Source organism: Odocoileus virginianus, chromosome X (assembly GCF_023699985.2).
Source record: "Odocoileus virginianus isolate 20LAN1187 ecotype Illinois chromosome X, Ovbor_1.2, whole genome shotgun sequence".
NCBI classification, from domain to species: Eukaryota; Metazoa; Chordata; class Mammalia; order Artiodactyla; family Cervidae; genus Odocoileus; species Odocoileus virginianus.
Genome location: NC_069708.1, coordinates 30,167,348 through 30,188,648, shown reverse-complemented (window position 1 = coordinate 30,188,648; position 21,301 = coordinate 30,167,348). Strand labels below are relative to the sequence as shown.

At 35.4% G+C, this 21,301-nt stretch overlaps 1 protein-coding gene across 2 annotated transcripts in view; it reads left to right on the top strand.

Moving 5' to 3' along the window:
- The window catches only part of ABCB7 (ATP binding cassette subfamily B member 7), a 139,685-nt gene that overhangs the window by 92,657 nt on the left and 25,727 nt on the right, over nt 1–21,301 (top strand). For both annotated transcript variants that reach the window (XM_070461858.1, XM_070461859.1), the window contains 10 exons: nt 8,409–8,541; nt 9,615–9,883; nt 10,453–10,541; nt 10,632–10,719; nt 11,538–11,712; nt 12,627–12,784; nt 13,348–13,511; nt 13,666–13,795; nt 16,621–16,792; nt 18,912–19,015. In XM_070461858.1, the coding sequence (XP_070317959.1) occupies nt 8,409–8,541; nt 9,615–9,883; nt 10,453–10,541; nt 10,632–10,719; nt 11,538–11,712; nt 12,627–12,784; nt 13,348–13,511; nt 13,666–13,795; nt 16,621–16,792; nt 18,912–19,015 (1,482 nt within the window). The remainder of the gene's footprint in view (nt 1–8,408; nt 8,542–9,614; nt 9,884–10,452; nt 10,542–10,631; nt 10,720–11,537; nt 11,713–12,626; nt 12,785–13,347; nt 13,512–13,665; nt 13,796–16,620; nt 16,793–18,911; nt 19,016–21,301) is intronic.

The window sequence follows — 21,301 nt, the reverse complement described above, 5'->3', positions numbered from 1 at the left end:
AATGATGTTGAATATCTTTGCTTGTGCTTTGTTGCCATCCATATGTCCACTTTGATGAAGTGTCTGTGCAAATGTTTTGTCCATTTTTATTTGGACTGTTGTTTCTACTGTTGAGTTTAGTGAGTTATTTATATATTCTGTATGAGACCTTTCTCAGATATATAATTTGCAAATATTTTCTCCCAGTGTATAGCTTGTTTTTCAGTTCCTTTAATAGTATCTTATATAGAATAAATGTTTTAAATTTTAATAGGTTTCAGTTCATCATTATTTTCTTTATGGATTATGCTTTGGTTGTTATGTCTAAGAACTATTTGCCTAACTTAAGGTCATTATGATTTTTCCCTGTGTTTTCATCTAAAAGTTATATTTACATTTAGATCTATGCTCCATTTTGCATTAATTATTGTTTTTCATTTAAATGAAGTTTCATGGTTTTGTCTGGTTGTTCCTACATGAAGGCTCTCCTCTCTCCCCATTGAATTTTCTTTGTTTCCTATTGCTGCTATAACAACTTTTCAAAAATTTAATACTTAGACAACAGAAATTTATTATCTTATGTTTCTAAAGGTCAGGAGTCCAAAATTAGATTTCACTGGATCAAAATAAAGACATTTAGCAGGATTGTGCTCCCTCTGAGTCTCTTGGGACAGGATCAGTTTCCTTGCCTTTTCCAGCTTCTGGGCTTCCCCGATAGCTGTTGGTAAAGAATCCACCTGCAATGCAGAAGACCCCCATTCAGTTCCTGGGTTGGGAAGATCTGCTGGAGAAGGAATAGGCTACCCACTTGAGTATTCTTGGGGCTTCCCTTGTGGCTCAGCTGGTAAAGAATCCGCTGCAGTGTGGGAGACCTGGTTTTGATCCCTGGGTTGGGAAGATCCCCTGGAGAAGGGAAAGGCTACCCACTCCAGTATTCTGACCTGGAGAATTCCTTGAACTGTATAGTCCATGGTGTCCCAGAGTTGGACACGACTGAGCAACTTCACGTTCACTTCCAGCATCTAGAAGTCACCTGCATCGTTTGGCTTGAGGCCCCTTCCTCCATCTTAAAGCTAGCAGCATCTTCAGTCTTCTTGACTCTTAACTCTTGGATTCTATAGTCATATCGTTTTTTTCTTTACTTTGGACCTCCTACTTCCCACTTGTAAGGACCTTTTTAATTATATTTGGCCCACCTAGATAATCCAGAATACTCTCCCCAGCTCATATTCTTTATTTTAATCACATCTGCAAAGTCCATTTTACCATGTAAGGTAGCATCTTCTAGGTTCTGGATATTAGTACATGGAGATATTTAGGGAGCCATTATTCTTTCTCAGATAGATAGATAGTTGTATGTCATCATTTTCTGAATTCTGTTTCTTTGATCTATGTGTCTCTCCATTCATCACCACCACAATGCCTTCCATATTGTAGTTTTATAGTTCATCTTAAAGAGAGGTAGTATGGTTCTTCTGATTTTTTCCCCAAAATTATTTTGACTTTTCTAGTTTCTTTTCTTCAATCATTGCTACAAACAAGCTGGATGGGACTTTTAAATGGATTTTTAATAAATCTCTAGAGCAACTGGGGAAAATTGATGCCCCCTACTATGTTGATTCTTACAGTTGATGAACACAGTATGTCTCCCCATTTATTTAGATCTTCTGTAATTTATTTCATATGCATTTGTAGCTTTCAACATATAGATACTGTACATATTTGATTAGATCAGTGGTTCCAATTAGGGGTGATTTTGCCCTTCAGGGTACATTTGGCAGTATCTAGGGCTTCCCTGGTAGCTCAGACAATAAAGAATCTGCCTGCAGTGCAGGAGACCCAGGTTCAGTCCTGGGTCAGGAAGATCCCCTGGAGAAGGGAATGGCAACCCACTCCAGTGTTCTTGCCTGGAGAATTCCATGAACAGAGGGGCCTGGCAGGCTACAGTCCATGGGTCACAAAGAGTTGGACACAATGACTACAACTTTAACACTTTAGAGGCATTTTATTGGTCACATTTGCACAGTGCTGGGGAGTGCTACTAGCTTGTGGTCAGTAGAGTTTAGACACTAAACATCCTGAAGTACATAGAACAGCCCCTCCTATAAGAAAAAATTATCTAAATGTCAGTAGTACTGAAGGTTGAGAACCCCTGGGTTTATACTTAAGGATTTGTTTCTGTGGCGGGGGGTGTTGTAAATTTTTAAAAATTTTGGTTTCCAGTTGTTCATTGCTTGTTTATTGATACATTAATAATTGTTCATTTATATTGCTCATTATAATGTTAATTGTATTGGTAATTACTGATGTATTCAGAGTTTGGGCTCCCATTTTATTTTTGAGAGCTGACCTGAGTTGAGTTTGTTTATCTTAATTTATTTTTAATTGGAGAGTAATTGCTTTACAATATTAAGTTGGTTTCTGCCATATATCAACATGAATCAACTATAGGCGTATGTATGTCCCCTTCCTCTTAAACCTCCCTCCCATACCCCACTTCATCCTCCCTCCACCCGCCCCCCCCAAGTAGTAAGAAAGCCCCAGATTTGAACTGCTTCCTTGGGAACAGGGAATTCCCTCCAGCTATCTGTTTTACATATGGTAATACATATATGTTTCAATGCTGCTCTCTCTATTTGTCTCACCCTCTCCTTCCCCCACTGTGTCCACAAATCTTTTCTCTATGTCTGCATCTCTGTTACTCCCCTGCAAATAAGTTCATCAGTACCATTTTTCTAGATTCTATATATATGTATTAATACATGATATTTGTTTTTCTCTTTCTGAATTGCTTCACTCTGTAAAATAGGCTCTAGGTTCATCCACCTCATTAGGACTGACTCAAATGTGTTCCTTTTTGTGGCTTAGTAATATTCCATTGCATATATGTACCATGACTTCTTTATCCATTCATCTGTCGATGAACAACTAGGTTCCTTCCATGTCCTAGCTATTGAAAATAGTGGTCTTCCACTTTATTATTTGTTTTCTGCTAGTTGTCTCTTTATTTTGTTGCTTTGTTTCACCTTTCCTACCATATTTTGCATTATTTGAACAGGTTTTGCTATCCCATTTTATCTATTGTGCCTTTTGGTCTATCTCTTTGTATAAGTTTTTAGTAGTTGCTCTAGGAATTATAATATACTTTTCACAGTCTACTTAGAATCAGAACGTTATCGCTTCAAGTGAAATGTAAAAACTTGACCACCCTCTAAGACCCCCTTTATGTTTACAAATCATTTTATGTGTTACATCTGCATACATTGAAAACCCTATCAGTCAGTGTTTTAATTTTTGCTTTAAACCATCAAATGTATTTTATAGAACTTAAGAGTATGCTATATATTTGCTTAGATATTTACCATTTCTGTTACTTTTCCTTCAATCCTAATGTTCTGGGATTCATACTGCTTCTATTAGCATTTCCCATGAGTATGAAGTCTGCTGTTAATGAATTCTTATTAGTTTTCTTTACTCTGAGAATGTGTTGCTATTCCCTTCATTTCTGAAGGCTAATTTGTGGTGATAGGATTTTGATTGACAGTTCTTTTACCACTTGAAAAATGCCACTTCCTGCTAGCCTCCTTGGAAATCTTCTGTCTTCAAATTGTTTTTCTCTTATACTTAATGTATTATTTGTGTCTAGCTCTTTTAGTAGTTTTTTGTCTTTAACTTTTAGAAGCTTAATGTTGATGTGTCTAATTGTGGATTTCTTTGAATTTATCCCTATTTGTGGTTGCTCAGCTTCTTGAATTCTTGGGTTTGTTTTTGCCAAATTAGAGGAGTTTTTGTTTCTTTGAATACATTTTCCAGTTTCACACTTTTTCTCTTATTCTTCTGGCACTCTGAAAAGGAATGCTAGATCTTTTCTTATGGCCCCTTAGGTTTCTGGGTGTTGTTTACTGTTTTTTTTTAAAGTCTATTTTCTCTCTGTTGTTCATATTTGGTAATTTCTATTGTTTTATCTTCAAGTTTACATATTCTTTCCTTTGTTCTCTTCATTCTGCCATGGATCTCATCCATTCAGGTTTTTTTACTTCAGTTATATTTTTCAGTTTCAGATTTTTCATTTGCTTCTTTTATCTCTATTTGCTGAGACATTCTATTTTTGTTGATTTAAGCATGTTTATAAATGTTCCTTGAAGTACTTTTATGATAGCTACTTTGAAATTCTAGTCAGGTAGTTCTAATATTTCTGTCTATTGCATTTTCTTATTCAAGTTGCTATCTTAGGCATCCTTGGGATGATGAGTGATTTTTTTATTGAAACCTAGGCATTTGGGGTACTATGAGACTGGATCTCATTTAAATATTTCTGTTTAGCAGGCCTCTCATGGCACTGCTCTGCAAATGGATTTGAAAGTCCTGGTTCTTACCTTGGCCTCCATTGTTTCCTAGGGAAAGGGACTCCTTATGACTCTAGGTGGGCTAGGAATTCAGGTGCCTCAGTAGGATGAAAGACAAGCTATGTACTGGAAGAAAATATTTATAAATCACATAACCAACAGAGGGCTATATCTAGAATATAAAGAATTCCTAAAATTCAGTAGCAAAAAACAATCCGAATGTAGAATGTACAAAAGACACAAACATATTTTATCAGAGAGGGTATATGAACCGCAGAGAGTACATGCAAAGATCTTTCCTGTTATGGAAATGCAAATTAAAACCACAATGAAATATCACTATACACCTATTAAAATAGTTTCAAAATTTTTTTAAAAACTGTGATGATACCAAATGTTGATGAGGATGCACTGGAATTGGATCATTCATACTTTACAGGTAGTAATATAAAGTGGTACCAGCCACTTTGAAAGAGTATGGCAGTGTGTTAAAAAGTTCAGTGTAGGCTTACTGTATGACTTAGCAATTACCCACTTGGGCATTTATCACAGAGAAATGAAAACATATGACCACCTGTATGAAAATGTTCATAACATCTTTATTTATAATAGCCCCAAACTAGAAGCAACCATAATATTCTTAAGATATGAGTGAGTGGTTGAATAAATTCTGCTACATCCATGGACTAGTACTCAGCAGTAAAAAGAGATGAGCTGTTGATAGATGCATCATCTTTGATGAAGGAATATAAATAAGTAGCATAAGGAAGTTCTTTTGTGGTGATGGTACAATTCTGTGTCTTTATTGTTGTGATGATTACATGGATCTGAACATGGGACAAAATTGCATAGAACCATATAGATAACACATACAAACCACACATATACTAATATACATTTTAAAATGATGAAAACTGAATGAGTTCTATAGCCTAGTTAACAGTAATGTGCCAATGTATATTTCTGGTTTTGATATTGAACTACAGCTATATAATAGATGCCATCATTAGGAGATGCTGGGTGAAGGGTTATGAGTCTCTGTACTACTTCTTCAACTTCCTGTCAGCCTATAATTATTTCAAAATGAAAAGTTAAAAAATCACAATTGTCTGAGATGATTTAAGTCTAGTTCTGCTGAAGGCAGAATATTAGGGGAAAATTAATATTTGCCACCACCACCACCCTCAGTCCCAGAATCCACCTGCCAAAGAAGGAGACCTGAGAAATGTGGATTTGATCCCTGGGTCAGGAAAACCCCCAGAGTAGGGAATGGCAATCCACTCCAGCATTCCTGCCTGGAAAATTCCATGGACAGAGGAGCCTGGCAGGCTACAGCCCATGGGGCCACAAAGAGTCAGATATGACTGAGCAACTGAACACATCCTCAAAATATCACATTATCAGTGGAAATCACATGTAATGGTATACTAATGGTCTACATGTAGATAACATCTACATGTAATATTTTCCATTTCTTTGGTGTTTTTCCTTTTCTTTTAAAAATTACTTTTATTGGGAAACTGACAGTAATCAACAGTTATCATTACAGGTAGTGTATGTTCTTAGCACTGTGCTAACTGCAGACAGATGACATTCAAATTCTTTATATGCTTATAAGGATGCTCCCAATTTGACCAAATGCAAATATGTTTAAAAAAAATAAAATTGCACAATTTTCTTGGTGATACGTTAGTTTCAGTAACGATTTACTCTAAGTATGGCAAAGATATAATGGGCTGTGCATTGTGAGAATTGCATGCTAGCTGTAACTATCACTTTTTCTTGCACTCAAAAGTGTGGTAGTGTTTTAGTTGCTAAGTCATGACTGATTCTTACAACCCCATGAACTTTAGCCTGCCAGGCTCCTCTGTCCATTTGATTTCTCTGGCAAGAATGCTGGAGTAGGTTGCCATTTTCTTCTCCAGGGGAAGTTCCTGACCCAGAGATTGAACCGTGTCTCCTGAGTTGCAGGCAGATTCTTTATCATTGAGCCACCAAAGAGTCCCTGGTATACTAGAATGCAAGTGAGGGGATTTAGCCTTATTATACAGAAAACCTGGAATCTGTTCAAATTTATTTAAATTACTTGTGCAGATTTATTTAAATATTTTTCATCTGTTACCAGCTGTAACTGGTTTAAGCATTACACTTAAAGAGTATCCATTTAGGGTGGTGGTGGTGGTGGTTTAGTCATTAAGTCGTATCTGACTCTTGTGACCCCATGGACTGTAGCCTGCCATGCTCCTCTGTCCATGGGATTCTCCAGGCAAGAATACTGGAGTAGGTTGCCATTTCCTTCTCCATTCATTTTAGGGTACAAAAGTAATTAAATACTATTGGCCCTGCTGTATAAGCTGCTGATATGCTTATGGTATACTGCAAAAAATGCTGAATTTCAAAGTGGACCTAGATTTTAATTCCAGCCCCGCTGCTTACTAAACAAGTCATTAAAAATCATAGAACCTAAGTTTTCTCAATTTTAGAGGTAATACCCATTTCATTCAGCTCTCACCTTTGTGATAGGTACCTAGGCACCATTGCTGACTTGTATAGCTATTTTTACAAAATGTTTGTTGCAAAAGGTTTCCACTGAGTTATCCATACACATGCACCTGGAGATAAAGTGAGTGATAAATATATGGTAAAAATTATAAATGCTGTGCTTTAAACTATAAAAAAAGAAAGGTTAGAAAATAGAAAGTGCCAAAAAGGCTACAGATTTTAGAAAAGGTGTCATGATGCGAATGAGATTCAAAGTGGGTTTTGAAGAACAAAGTGGAGAGGTAAATTGAGCAGGGAGACCATTTCAAGTAGAAGCAAAATGCCTAAGACTATATGATTATATGGGAATCAGAATTTAGAAATTTTTATATTACTTGAAAACAACTGTTTATTAGATTATATTTGGGAAGTTATAAATCTTAAAGTTTTAAGCAATTTTTTCCATAGCATTGAGTTTTAAAAATATTCCAACATCTGCTGTCTATTTTAATGATATTAAATGTTACAGTACCTACTTGGTTGCTAAGACACTTTTATACATTTGAAATTTTGATTGGTAAGGTTTACGTAGTTCTTGTCAGTTGTAGCTAATCTTAGGTTTATTGACCATATTCTTTCTCTTTATCAAAGATGAATGATATAATGATGGAGCTAGTGAGAACTGGGATTTCATTGTTTTTGTTAAGTCTTATAAAATTGTTTTCACATTATTAATGTATGTTAATTTAATTTCTTCAAAGAAAATGGCCAGCTTTACCAACTTCCTTTTTCTAAATGATGGTTAGTGTTTTTAACAGTATAACTTTATAGAAAATTTGAAATGTGAGTGATTGACTAACTTATCTTGAATATATGTAAGCATTGTACCCCTAATCTTTTTTTAATAGGTTGGTGTTTGAAAATTTAGTTTGGTATTCATTGGGTTTTGTTTTATATGGTATTGGAGCAAAGGGATTTTTTCTGGGGCAAATATATCTATCAGTGTTGTTTCTTTTTCCCCTGCCAGTGGTGAATGAATCAGCCACAGATACTTATAATTTATCTGCTTTTGAGATCTTTTTGCTGTGTAATTTCAGTTTTACCATTGTTTTGGTGAATAAATAATTTTACACATATTTATTGAATACCTTCTACCTACAAAGCATTGTACTCAATGTAAGTGGGACAGAAAGAGGAATATGATATAGACTGTCAAGAATCTGGTAGAAAAGAAAAATATATACACAAATAACTATAACATAAGGCAATTTGCTGTATGTGCCATGAGCTCTGTAGGATTTTAGATAACAAAGCATTTTTGAGTGGATGATCAGGGGTGATTTCATGGAGGCGGGAGCATTTGACTAATGCACATAGCTTATAAACGAATATTAACATGACAGTCAGTGTGAGGTAGGAATCCTGAAATGACGGCTCTCCCACTGCCAAAGATTTTATCTTTATAAACTGGGAAAAATGATTCCATGGTAAATGGTTTAATATCTAAACATTCCCATAAATGCTAGTTTAAGGTAAATATTTGTACTTTTGTAAAAAATATAATTTGTATATGATGGATAATTGTTACTTTTATGTTTTTAGGCCATGAATATTGTGGTTCCCTTCATGTTTAAATATGCTGTAGACAGCCTCAACGAGATGTCGGGAAACATGCTGAACCTGAGTGATGCACCAAATACAGTTGCAACCATGGCAACAGCAGTTCTGATTGGCTGTATGTGTGGTTCTTTAATCTGTCTACAGGTGTTGACTTTCTTCAAGAGGGTTTCATCATACTTGAGCATATGACCTTTTACCACAAACACAACTTAGCATTTTGGATATTTGTGTTATGTGCAATTTTTTTTGATAGGTGATTTTTAAATGTTTTTTGTATGATATACTTTCCAAAAATTATATAATAAAAGTTTCCAAGTTCTAGAAAGCAATAACATGAAATAAGACATTAAATTCATAACAACCACTTCTAATAGACTCCCTCTAAGATATCTTTTTAGCAAGACTATAGTTATATTCTTGCTGCTGTTGTTAGCTTTTAAACAGGAAATGGCTAAATAATGATATATGTGTATTAATATGTTTTTAAATTATATTCAGTAGCCATGACACAGATCTGCAATTTATAAAGAATATAATGCTTTGTGTCCCCATGCCATAGAAAGGATACTCTATGAAATTCAGACCTGAATTGGGGCATGCTTAGTCAAAGCACTTGGATTTTTCAGGATATCAATTTTATCATTTGTTTCTTGGGAGAATTGAATTAGATCTTAAAACCTCAACAGATACTGTGCATTTATCTATAATAAGACCTTATGGGCTCAGTTCAGTTAAGTTCAGTTGCTCAGTCATGTCCGACTCTTTGCAACCCCGTGGACTGCAGCACACCAGGCCTCCCTGTCCATCACCAACTCCCAGAGCCTACTCAAACTCATGTCCATTGAGTCGGTGATGCCATCCAACCATCTCATCCTCTGTCATCCCTTTTTCCTCCTTCCTTCAATCTTTCCCAGTAGCAGGATCTTTGGGGTTGCTATTTAGTAAAAGTATTTACTTGGAAAAAATCTTTCAACATCTAGAACCTTATGGGGGTAAATAACAATGAAAGATTTTCATATTGGTGGAAATTAATACTTACTAAGCTAGATGTTTTCTAGATTTCTTTTAGTGTAAGTATTCTGTGATATGCTCATTCATTGTAAAAACACTTTCTGAGCCCTTGCCATTTTTTGCACTGCAACAATTCTAATGTTTTTGCACCCCATTCTTTCTTGAATGTATTGTTAGATGGTGTATCAAGAGCAGGAGCTGCCTTTTTTAATGAAGTTCGAAATGCAGTATTTGGCAAGGTAGCCCAAAATTCAATCCGAAGAATCGCCAAAAATGTCTTTCTCCATCTTCACAACCTGGATCTGGCTTTCCACCTGAGCAGACAGACAGGAGCTTTATCAAAGGCTATTGACAGAGGGACAAGGGGTATTAGTTTTGTCCTGAGTGCTTTAGTATTTAATCTGCTTCCCATCATGTTTGAGGTGACTCTTGTCAGTGGTGTTTTGGTAAGTAAAACATTTTTCATGACAACCTTTTATCATGCATTCTTGTTAGTAGATGTTTAGTACTTGAAGCTTTTGTACTGTTGCATGCTGATGATTTTAAAGCAAAATTCCATGATGCCAGAAGGATTATGCAGTTTAATTATTTTGCCATGAGCTTCAAGGGACTGTATCTAAAGTCTTTTATCATGTTGTTATTGTAAAGAGTTGTTCAGTTCTACACATAGATCAGTCATTTAGCTAATGCTTAATGCTTGCAGTTTTTTTGTTGTTAGCAGACATTATGGTATATGACTTTGGACTGGTATGCTCAGATTATCTAGGTTTCTTGCTATTCACCATTCGTAACATTTTAGGCATAATGATTCACCATTTCATATTTTATAATTAAAAGTATGTGTATAACTTAAAGTTGGTTTTCTAAGGTATTTGTTTTCTTACTTAGTTTTCCATGTATACAACTTTATACCAACATATTTTTAATTAGAATCTTTGAGGTTTGTTATTATATATTATAAACTATTTGACAGGAATAATGACCAAGCTCATTTCTTTTTTTTTGCCTTTTCCAGTATTATAGATGTGGTGCCCAGTTTGCATTGGTGACCCTTGGGACACTTGGTGCATACACAGCATTCACAGTTGCCATCACACAGTGGAGGTAAGGTATTCCCCAGAGGTCAGTCAAGGTGAAGAAGTTAGTTATGCTTCTATAGCAGACATTCCATACCTATGCACCTTTGTCTTACAGAACTAAATTTAGAATAGAAATGAACAAAGCAGATAATGATGCAGGCAATGCTGCCATAGACTCGCTGCTGAATTATGAAACTGTGAAGGTAATATGTTTAATTTGGCTTTTTCTTCCTTTCACACTGCACTAAGATTTGTTCTGCCATTTAATATTATAGGTGCTGTAAGTTAGAGCTGCAGATTAGGATAAGATCTCTTGGTATGATGAAATAATAGTACTTTATTATTTTTCTTTTATTTAGGAATTATCCTTTCTTTCTACCTCATTTTTTGTGTGGCACCATCAGAACTTTACCTTCTAAATTAATTTATAAGTGATAGTATAGTTAGCATTTGATTCAGAATACACACAGAGATTTGACTCTCTATCCTTCATAGTGCCTAGCATAGTGCTTTTCACTAATTCTTTCATTTATTTGTTCATTTTTCCATTTAACAAATATTACTGAATGCCTCTTGTGTGCAAAGCACTATGCTAAGTCTTGTAATGAGGAGGGCAGTAAAATCAATGATTGCTGTTTAATTCTTGCCCTCCCAGAATTTGCCAAGCATTGGGAGAGTTAAAGTATGCAAGTGATGACACAAAAAGGCATAATGTGGTGGGGGCAATGAAATTGTGAATTCAGAGAGTCTCAGGGGATCAAGGGAAGGCTTTGTGAAGGAAGTCCCTTGACAGCTTTTATAGATCTGGATTTAAATTAACTAGGCATTCTTTAAATATTTTGGGGATGAATTTTATGGACTTTTAAAATACTGTTCATTGTGGAAAACTGCAGGCATACCATAGTCCAATGTAATGAAAGTTAGTTTTTAAAATTTCCTGTGCAATACAAAATTGTATCCATAGATGAAGTCTGATTCCAATTATACTTGTATGTAATTGCTATTTTTATGTATTTTGTAGTATTTTAATAATGAAAATTATGAAGCACAAAGATATGATGGATTTTTGAAGACATATGAAGCTGCTTCATTGAAAAGTACCTCTACTCTGGCTATGCTGAACTTTGGTCAAAGTGCTATTTTCAGTGTTGGCTTAACAGCCATAATGGTGCTCGCCAGTCAGGGAATTGTGGCAGGTAATAGATCTGTGGTTTTCATGTTTGTCAGTGTTTTACTTCACCTTTATAAATAAATATTAGTGAAAGGAATATGTATTTTAGTCTTAAATATAAAGCATATTTAATAAGGTACTATAACATCCTTGGAGTACTTTCATTTTTGTATCACAATATGTTTTCTTGATGGTATGTTGTTTTGTTTAATGCTACAAATTTAGCACTGATTTTCTCATTGATGGGGATTGCTGTTTGTGGGGTTTCAATCTGATTCTTTTAGGAGTAACATACTTTTTATCATCTAATATTTCTAATTTCTCTTGTGGACCTGGAAAGAAGTGTAATTAACTTAGTGTTTAGTCCAAAGGACTAAAGCGTGAAAAGTCTTATAAAAAAATTACTAGTAACGCTTTTATCTATTGGCTGTTCATTTGTAAAACATTTCAAAAATAAATAATATCCTTGCCTCTTTTCTGTAACTTGCCTGCTCAGTTAGGATTCTTTCATTCACTGTGACCTTAATATATGATTGATCATTCCCAATCATGATATCCATTTGCTCCAATGTTTTAATTTATACTTTTAAAAAATTCTACTTTATATTATGCTAGTATCTTAGGAAGAAAGGAAAGATTTTCAGCCTTCCATTTCAGTCTGCATTTTTAAACCATTCTGTTTTTTTAAACCATTCTTTTTTCTTATATATCATGTGTAGTGTATGGGTAGGCTTTTCCCATTCCACTGAGCACATATTTAGTTCCCTATATTCCTAAATCTTGGGTTAAAATGCTTTGGAATTAGAGTAAGCCTTACCATTGCTGATTATGTATGTTTTGAACTGTATTCCACAGTAATAAACTGTAAACTTCTTTATCTTAAACTGGAAAGTTCATGACATCTAAAGTATTTTTTTTCTCTACCAACTGCATTTTAAGGTACCCTTACTGTTGGAGATTTAGTAATGGTGAATGGACTGCTTTTTCAGCTTTCATTACCCCTTAACTTTCTGGGAACTGTATACAGAGAGACTAGACAAGCACTTATAGATATGAACACCTTGTTTACTCTACTCAAGGTAGACACCCGAATTAAAGTAAGTAATGTATTTAATACCTTTTTAAAAGCATATAAGCATCATCCCATAATGATATTATTCTGGGATAACAGTCTTATATCACCATGTTAGCAAACTAATTTATCTTTTGCAGGAATTGGGACTATAATGTGTATTAAAAGGCTGTTACAGCTTTTACTTCTATGTTTAGAAACCTTACAACATTAGCAAAGAATTTTATACCTAGACACTAAATTTTGTTAACTTCAATTATTTGTATTTGCACTTGATTTACTTTTGCTAATAATGATACAAAATGTTATTGCCTGTCCTTATAGTCTCAACCTCCTTTCTCCCCTGCCCACCATCTCTCTTCTTCCCCAAAACAAATTGATTAGAAATCAGAGCATTCAGGATTTTTGCCTTAGCAGTGAGGAAAAAAACAGATCTTTAAAAGCATGCATAGAAGTGGTCTAACTCCACTTATAAACTCTCTCCTTTCCCATTATTTTCCTTTTTATCTCTGTGAATTAGAAAATTATCTGCATAGCAATACTCTAGGCGGTGTATAAAGTGGCTTTTTTTTTTCTCTTCCCTGCTAGGACAAAGCGATGGCATCTCCCCTTCAGATCACACCACAGACAGCTACGGTGGCCTTTGATAATGTGCATTTTGAATACATTGAGGGGCAGAAAGTCCTTAATGGAATATCTTTTGAAGTCCCTGCAGGAAAGAAAGTGGCTATTGTAGGAGGTAGTGGGTCAGGGTGGGTAATTTAGTTGTTTATAAAATTTTGCATCATTGATGATTCCCAATGTAATATTTTTTCTTTGTCATAATAAAATGATTACTGTAGTTTAAAATAGGGGTTCCTTAATGCCAGTTGGAGCTATGTAACCTTTCCTTGTTTTCCATTTCAGGAAAAGCACAATAGTGAGGCTATTATTTCGCTTCTATGAGCCTCGAAAGGGTAACATTTACCTTGCTGGTCAAAATATACAAGATGTGAGCCTGGAAAGCCTTCGGAGGGCAGTGGGAGTGGTACCTCAGGTATTTCAAAAAGGAAAAATACCTATTTGGGGGAATATTTGTTGGGTTGCTGGATCTTTTACTAGAATAATTTGGATCCAAGGAGTCAATATATGTTAATTTAAGTTGGAAGCGTTAGGCCCTACAGGCCATATTCTGTTACCAAAAAACATGAATTTAAAAATCTTCATGATGGGAAGATTTTTTTTAAGCCTTAGGAAGAAAACATAACATAGAGGAAAGAAGTCAGACTGGAGTCAGAACTTTTTTCTAAGCCCAGGTTTAACCCTTATATGTTGTATAGTTGTGGGCCTCAGTTTCCTCATCTGTAAAATAAGTATATCATTTTTCTTATGGGACAGAATTAATATGGATTAGAGATATATGTGTAAAGCACCAAGTACAATGTCCCTCACATAACTGTTCAGTAAATGAAAACTATTATTTGAGCAGTTTTTGACATAGTAAATCTATAAAAATTATAAAACAATTTGGCTGCCAACTTCAAGTTGGTATGCCTTGTCCCCAAGTACCAAACACAGTGCATGACCCATAGTGAGCATTTAACAAGTATTTGCTGAGTGACTGTAGGGGGAAACAAGTTCAGAGTAAGCTCTGAGAAGATAAGGAGATGGCCTTATAGGTTGTAAGCTTTTCTGATGCTGAAAGCCAATAGAAAGACCTGGGACTTAGTTGTAGCATAGGTGGTTAAGTTGCTAAGTTGTGTTCAACTCTTTGTGACCCCATGGACTGTAGCCTGCCAGGCTTCTTTGTCCATGTTATGTAGCTAGTAAAAGGTCCTCAAGTGATCTGACGCATGCCACTCTGCCTGTCCTCCCTTTCACTGAGAATCCCAAATTTGGAGTGCATGAGTCACCTAGGGAGATTATTGAAATTCCAACTCCCTTTCGCACACTGTTTATGAGGGCAGTGTGAGCCTCGGAAACCTGCATTTGCAAATATGCCTCCTAGGTGATTTTGATTTAGGTGATTTGTAGACTATATGTTGAATTATTTTGAAAAATAAAGCGTTTTATTCACTAAGGAAAAATATACATGGTCAATAAATGAAAGAAAAGATGCTTATCCTCATTAGAAATCTTAGTAATTAAATCAGCAGTGGTATACCACTTTTCACCTATCAGACTGGTAAAGATTTAAAAATTCATGATGTCTAGTTTGGGTAAGGCTATGTGAAATGGCCAGTCTCTTGCTGGAGGAAGCATACAGCTTTCCTGATGAGCAAATTGGCAGTATATAACAAGAGTCTGAAAAATATTTAGTCTTTATTACAGTAATTCTGTCTCTAGGAAGTTTTAGTAAGGAAATAAAGAGAAGTGAACAGATTTTTATATGCTAAGCTGTTCATTATAGTTTGTTTATAATAGCAGAAATTGGAAACAATATAAATATCATGTTGTAAAGAGTATTGAGTATCATGGAAAAATACTCAGATACAAAGTTTGTTGAAAAAGAATTTCTAAACAAAATGTAATATCTCCAATTTATAATATTAAATAAATACATGTAACAGAAAAAAATTGGAGAAAATACACCAACATGTTAATAGTAGTTATTGCTGGCTGGTGGGATTATGTATTGTTTAATTAACTTTTATTTTACCATACATTTTGTATTTTTAACATTTCCAGTTAGCATTTTTTTTTCTAAATAGAAAATATTTAAAAATAAGTATTTTCTCTTTGCAGAACTTTAAACTCATTGGATTGAACTACCACCTCCATACAAGAAAAGTTTATATTAGTAGTAGGTGTAAAAGTTATTAAAATATGATTTGAAATAATATCTGTAACTCTAGGGCTGATTATGATATTAAAGAAGATCTTAATTAATTGACTGTATTGGTTACTGTTAATCAATAGAATCATTTTGTTTCATCTTACTAACTGTTGCCTTACAACCATTGGATACTTAAGGTGGGAAGTAGATACTTGCATTAAGTAAATTAGCTTTAGTGTGCCATGTCAGAATAAATTGAAGTATCAAATGAATGCTTGCAGTGAACTTTCTCCCCCCAAATATCTATAATGCATAAATTCTTTGCTTTCTGTGCTTTAAATCCAATTTAAAAGCTTCTGAGATATTAATATATGAAAATATATTCAATTTCATTAGTAATAAGAGAAATGCCAATTTAAACAAAAACCACATTTTACCCATAAAAGTAGCAACAATGAAAACTTATTAATATCCAGGGTTGTTGAGGATATGGGGACCTGGCACCCTCATACATTGTTGGTTGGAGTATATGCTGTTGGAGCGTTTTTTGGAAGATAGTTGGGCCGTACTACCCAAGGGTAAATGTATGCTTGTAACCCATCAGTCTGCTTCTAGGAATCCTTCTTATAGAAATACATGGGTATGTATAAGTCATTATACAATGATATTTTATTTCAACATTGTTTATGGTAGCAAAAGTTTTAACTAATATCCATCAGTATAGGAATGGATAAGATAAATATGATACATCCTTAGTATCACAGAACTGTTAAAAAGAATGAGGTATGTTTCTGTTATTGACATGAACAATCCCCAGAATGTGTTAAGTGAAAAAAACAACTTATATGGTATGGCCCCACTTTTGTTGGGTGAAAAAAAAAGGTGTATGTTTAAGCATATAAATGTATCAGAAAAAGTTTGGAATGATACACAACAAACAGTTCATGGTGATTAGCTCTGGGAAGGGAAGTGGAGAGGGCATGAGGGATGATATTAATAAAAGACCCCTTTTATCACATTCTGCTCTTTATGTCTTTACTATTGTTTGAATTTTTAAAATATGAAATATGCGTATCTATGTGTGTATATACATAAATCTGGTCCAGGATGCTGTCCTCTTCCATAATACCATTTACTACAACCTCTTATATGGAAACATCAGTGCTTCACCCGAGCAAGTATATGCAGTGGCAAAATTAGCTGGACTCCATGATGCAGTTCTTCGAATGCCACATGGATATGACACTCAAGTAGGGGAACGAGGACTCAAGCTTTCAGGTAATCAAAGATTTTAGACCTGGCCCCCACTTATATTCACCCTTCAAACTTTAATTTGTCAGAACCATTTACTAAAAAATGTAATGACAGAGTACAAACCTAATGCTTATCTAGTCTCTTTTGGCAAAGTTCCCAGTTTCCTGTCTATCACTGTAAATGAACAGTTCAACATGCTAGAAGTAACTGTTATAAAATCATGCAGGTCTCTTTTTTTTTTTTCACTCACAGCTGCAAACACTGTAAGTGCTTAATAGTAAGTTACTGATACATGGTGAGATCAGTGTTAACTTATTATCTTGAAGGAAAGCCAAGATCATTATTCACATGGGAAAGAAGAGTAGAGACAAGTAATTTGATAGTAAATAGTGTATCTTCTGGTAAAGAATCTTCCTGCAATGCAGGAGACCCCAGTTCAATTCCTTGCCCACTCCAGTGTTCATGGGCTTCCCTGGTGGCTCAGATGGTAAAGAATCCACATGCAATGTGGGAGACTTGGATTTGATCCCTGGGTTGGGAAGATCATGGAGGAGGGCATGGCATCCCACTCCAGTATTCTTGCAAGGAGAACCCCCATGGACAGAGGAGCCTGGCATGCTACAGCCCATGGTGTTGCAAAGAGTTGGACACGACTGAGCAACTAAGCACAGCACAGTGTATCTCCTCATAATTTCTTAGATTATTATGGGATATTTTTGATACTTGAGACTTCCTGATACTTGGTATACTTCCTTATAGCCAGCTTCATTTTCCTGTCTTTGTTGGTTCAGTGACCAAGTAAATTTTAGGGCTTCTTCATTTTAAGTGTTTAATTAGAGATGATTATTAAGTTTTATAATGGACTATCCTAAAGTGAATTTTCTTGAGGATTCATAAAAATGTTTCTTTGCCCTGAATTATTTGAACTCTGGAAGTATGATAATATCTAGTGCCTGAAAGTATTAATGTAACTCATATAAACATCCTACACTCTTTGCATTTACTCTTCATTCTAGCTTAGTTTCGGGGGGAGCTTTATAGATTAGGGATGAGGGTAAGAAAAAGAGAATGAAGAATATCCACATGAATTTTAATGAATCTTATTTCTCATGATAAACTGGCATCACAACATTGACTAGGTACATTCTGTGTGCAAGCAGCTTGCAAGAATACTGGAGTGGGTAGCCATTCACTTCTCCAGGGGATCTTCCCGACTCAGGGATCAAACCCTGGTCTCCTGCATCGCAGGCAAATTCTTTACTGTCTGAGCCACCAGGGAATCTTTTATACTTCCAACCAAAGTTTTATGTAAGATTGATGGCCTTAGACCTATGAGAGTCCCAATGAAGAAAGGAAGGTTTCTTTATTTTCTTTAGAGTATATTTAGGAGTAATTGTGGGTTCGTACATTGTGAAAGAAAAAGCATTGGACTGGGAATTAGTCGAGTCTTGTTCAGATTCTGCCAGAACTTGCTCTGTGACCTCGAGCAAATCACTTAACTTTTCTGGGCCTCTGTAGTCTTTCTGTTTTAAAATTCTGCTGTGCTAGAGCCCTATAGCAAAGAACTAAGGTGAAATAAGAGGTCCTAGGATACAGCCTTAACATTGAAAGAGTGCTGTGAAAATAATAGCTTTCTGTAAAAAAAAAAAGTCTTTCAGAATACTGGCTGAATGGTACTTTGTTATATTAAGAATTAAATTTAGATATTCATAGTTTCATGTCTTCAGGTTTTCAGACTTCATATATTGAATTTGTTTTTGGCTTTGTGGATTCTGTCATATTGGAATTTTTCTATCTGAAGTCACTGTTCATTGGGAAGTAATATAAAGTACATATAAAATAATGTATGTCATGAGCATATTTTTGGTGAGAGAAGTAATTCTAGAATTGAAATTGTCACCTCCCCTCTTTGTTCTTTTTGCCTGCCATGAAGTCAGAATCCAGAATTACATTAATGTTCCAGGGAATATAGTTTGTCAAGGGATATTATATATGAATATAGACTCTTAGAAATGAGTAAAATGAATAATCAAGAGTAAAAATAAATATTGAAGGTATTACTTGGTGGTTATGATTAATGGAAAAATACTGGAAATATAAAATATGTCTTTATGTTATACTCTGTTAAAATTTTCTTTACCAGGAGGAGAAAAGCAAAGAGTAGCAATTGCAAGAGCCATTTTGAAGAACCCCCCAGTCATTCTGTATGATGAAGCTACTTCATCATTAGACTCAATTACTGAAGAGGTAAATGATGGTGAAAACATAAAACTCTTCAATTCTCATTGCTTAACTTTTTTCCATGGAAATTTCAGTAAGTAGCTACATTCTTTTGCTTTTTGAATGAGCTTCAAAAGGAGGTGCTTAGCCCTTTTCTCTGATAAAGGAAGTGTTGACAGTAAGAATGCCAGAATATCACATATTTTAAGTCTGTTTGCAAATATATCTCCTTTTGAAACTATGTGGCACCTTTTGATCTTATTGTATAATGCTTGCATCTTGCAAAGCTCTGGGAATCACCTAATCTGCCACATAACACACACTGAAACAAGTCATGTAAATGGTTCTGACACAGTACATACCAGAAAAACTTTCAGTTATCATGGAGCAGCTCACTAAGGTGTAAACTTGACACACACAGCCTACAGTGCTGATATCAATTTATGTTCATTTTACAACAAGTATTGTGCTACAGTGCTGATATCAATTTATGTTCATTTTACAACAAGTATTGTGAAGCTCTAAGATGTTATGAAATTGATGTCATGGTACTACCCAAAAAACACAGTAGACTTCATAACATTTTTGTATTAAACTAAAGACTTGCCGGCAGTCATAACATCATAAATGAATCCCCTTAATCTAGAACTGAAGATTGTGTCCATGGGATTTCCCAGGGAAGAATACTGGAGAGGGTTGCCATTTCCTTCTCCAAGCACTGAAGATAAGAGTGATGTAATTTGTCAGTTGCCTCCATTCACCTACATTTTACATGAATATATAGTAAAACCATGTTGTTGAAGGATAGGGCTGAATTCAGCTTCACAACATGTATGACATATATTGATATTTGCATATGGAGTTAAGGTTCAGGGGATACTAGTTGTTCTACCATATGTTTAAAACAGCTTAGTTTCCAGGTCAGTTGTTTAGCATGAGGATTTGTTCTATTTATTTATTTTAAAAATTTGAAATCTTATTTATATATTTTTTAATGGAATGACTTTTCTAAAAATTAATTATTTATTTTTGGCTGCACTGGGTCTTTGTTGTGATGTGCAGGTTTCACTAGTTGTGGGGCTGCTCTTCAGCGTGGTGCTTGGGCTTCTCTTATTGTGGAGCATAGGCTCTAGACACATGGGCTCGGTAATTGCAGCTCACAGGCCCTAGAGCTCAGTACTTGTGGCATGCAGGCTCAGTAGTTGTAGTGCACAGGCTTAGTTCTCCATGGCATGTGAAATCTTCCTGGACCAGAGATCAAACCAATGTCTCCTGCATTGGTAGGCAAATTCCTATCTACTATACCACCAGGGACATCTGACATTTTATTTTATTTTTTTCCATTTATTTTTATTAGTTGGAGGCTAATTACTTTACATCATTGCAGTGGTTTTTGTCATACATTGAAATGAATTAGCCATGGATTTACATGTATTCCCCATCCCGGTCCCCCCTCCCACCTCCCTCTCCACCCGATCCCTCTGGGTCTTCCCAGTGCACCAGGCCCGAGCACTTGTCTCATGCACCCAACCTGGGCTGGTGATCTGTTTCACCCTAGATAATATACATGTTTCGATGCTGTTCTCTTGAAACATGCCACCATTGCCTTCTCCCAGAGTCCACAAGTCTGTTCTATACATCTGTGTCTCTTTTTCTGTTTTGCATATAGGGTTATCGTTACCATCTTTCTAAATTCCATATATATGTCTTAGTATACTGTAATGGTCTTTATCTTTCTGGCTTACTTCACTCTGTATAATGGGCTCCAGTTTCATCCATCTCATTAGAACTGATTCAAATGAATTCTTTTTAATGGCTGAGTAATATTCCATGGTGTATATGTACCACAGCTTCCTCATCCATTTGTCTGCTGATGGGCATCTAGGTTGCTTCCATGTCCTGGCTATTATAAACAGTGCTGCGATGAACATTGGGGTGCACGTGTCTCTTTCAGATCTGGTTTCCTTGGTGTGTATGCCCAGAAGTGGGATTGCTGGGTCATATGGCAGTTCTATTTCCAGCTTTTTAAGAAATCTCCACACTGTTTTCCATAGTGGCTGTACTAATTTGCATTCCCACCAACACTGTAAGAGGGTTCCCTTTTCTCCACACCCTCTCCAGCATTTATTGCTTGTAGACTTTTGGATAGCAGCCATCCTGACTGGCGTGTAATGGTACCTCATTGTGGTTTTGATTTGCATTTCTCTGATAATGAGTGATGTGTTGAGCATCTTTTCATGTGTTTGTTAGCCATCTGTATGTCTTCCTTGGAGAAATGTCTGTTGAGTTCTTTGGCCCATTTTTTGATTGGGT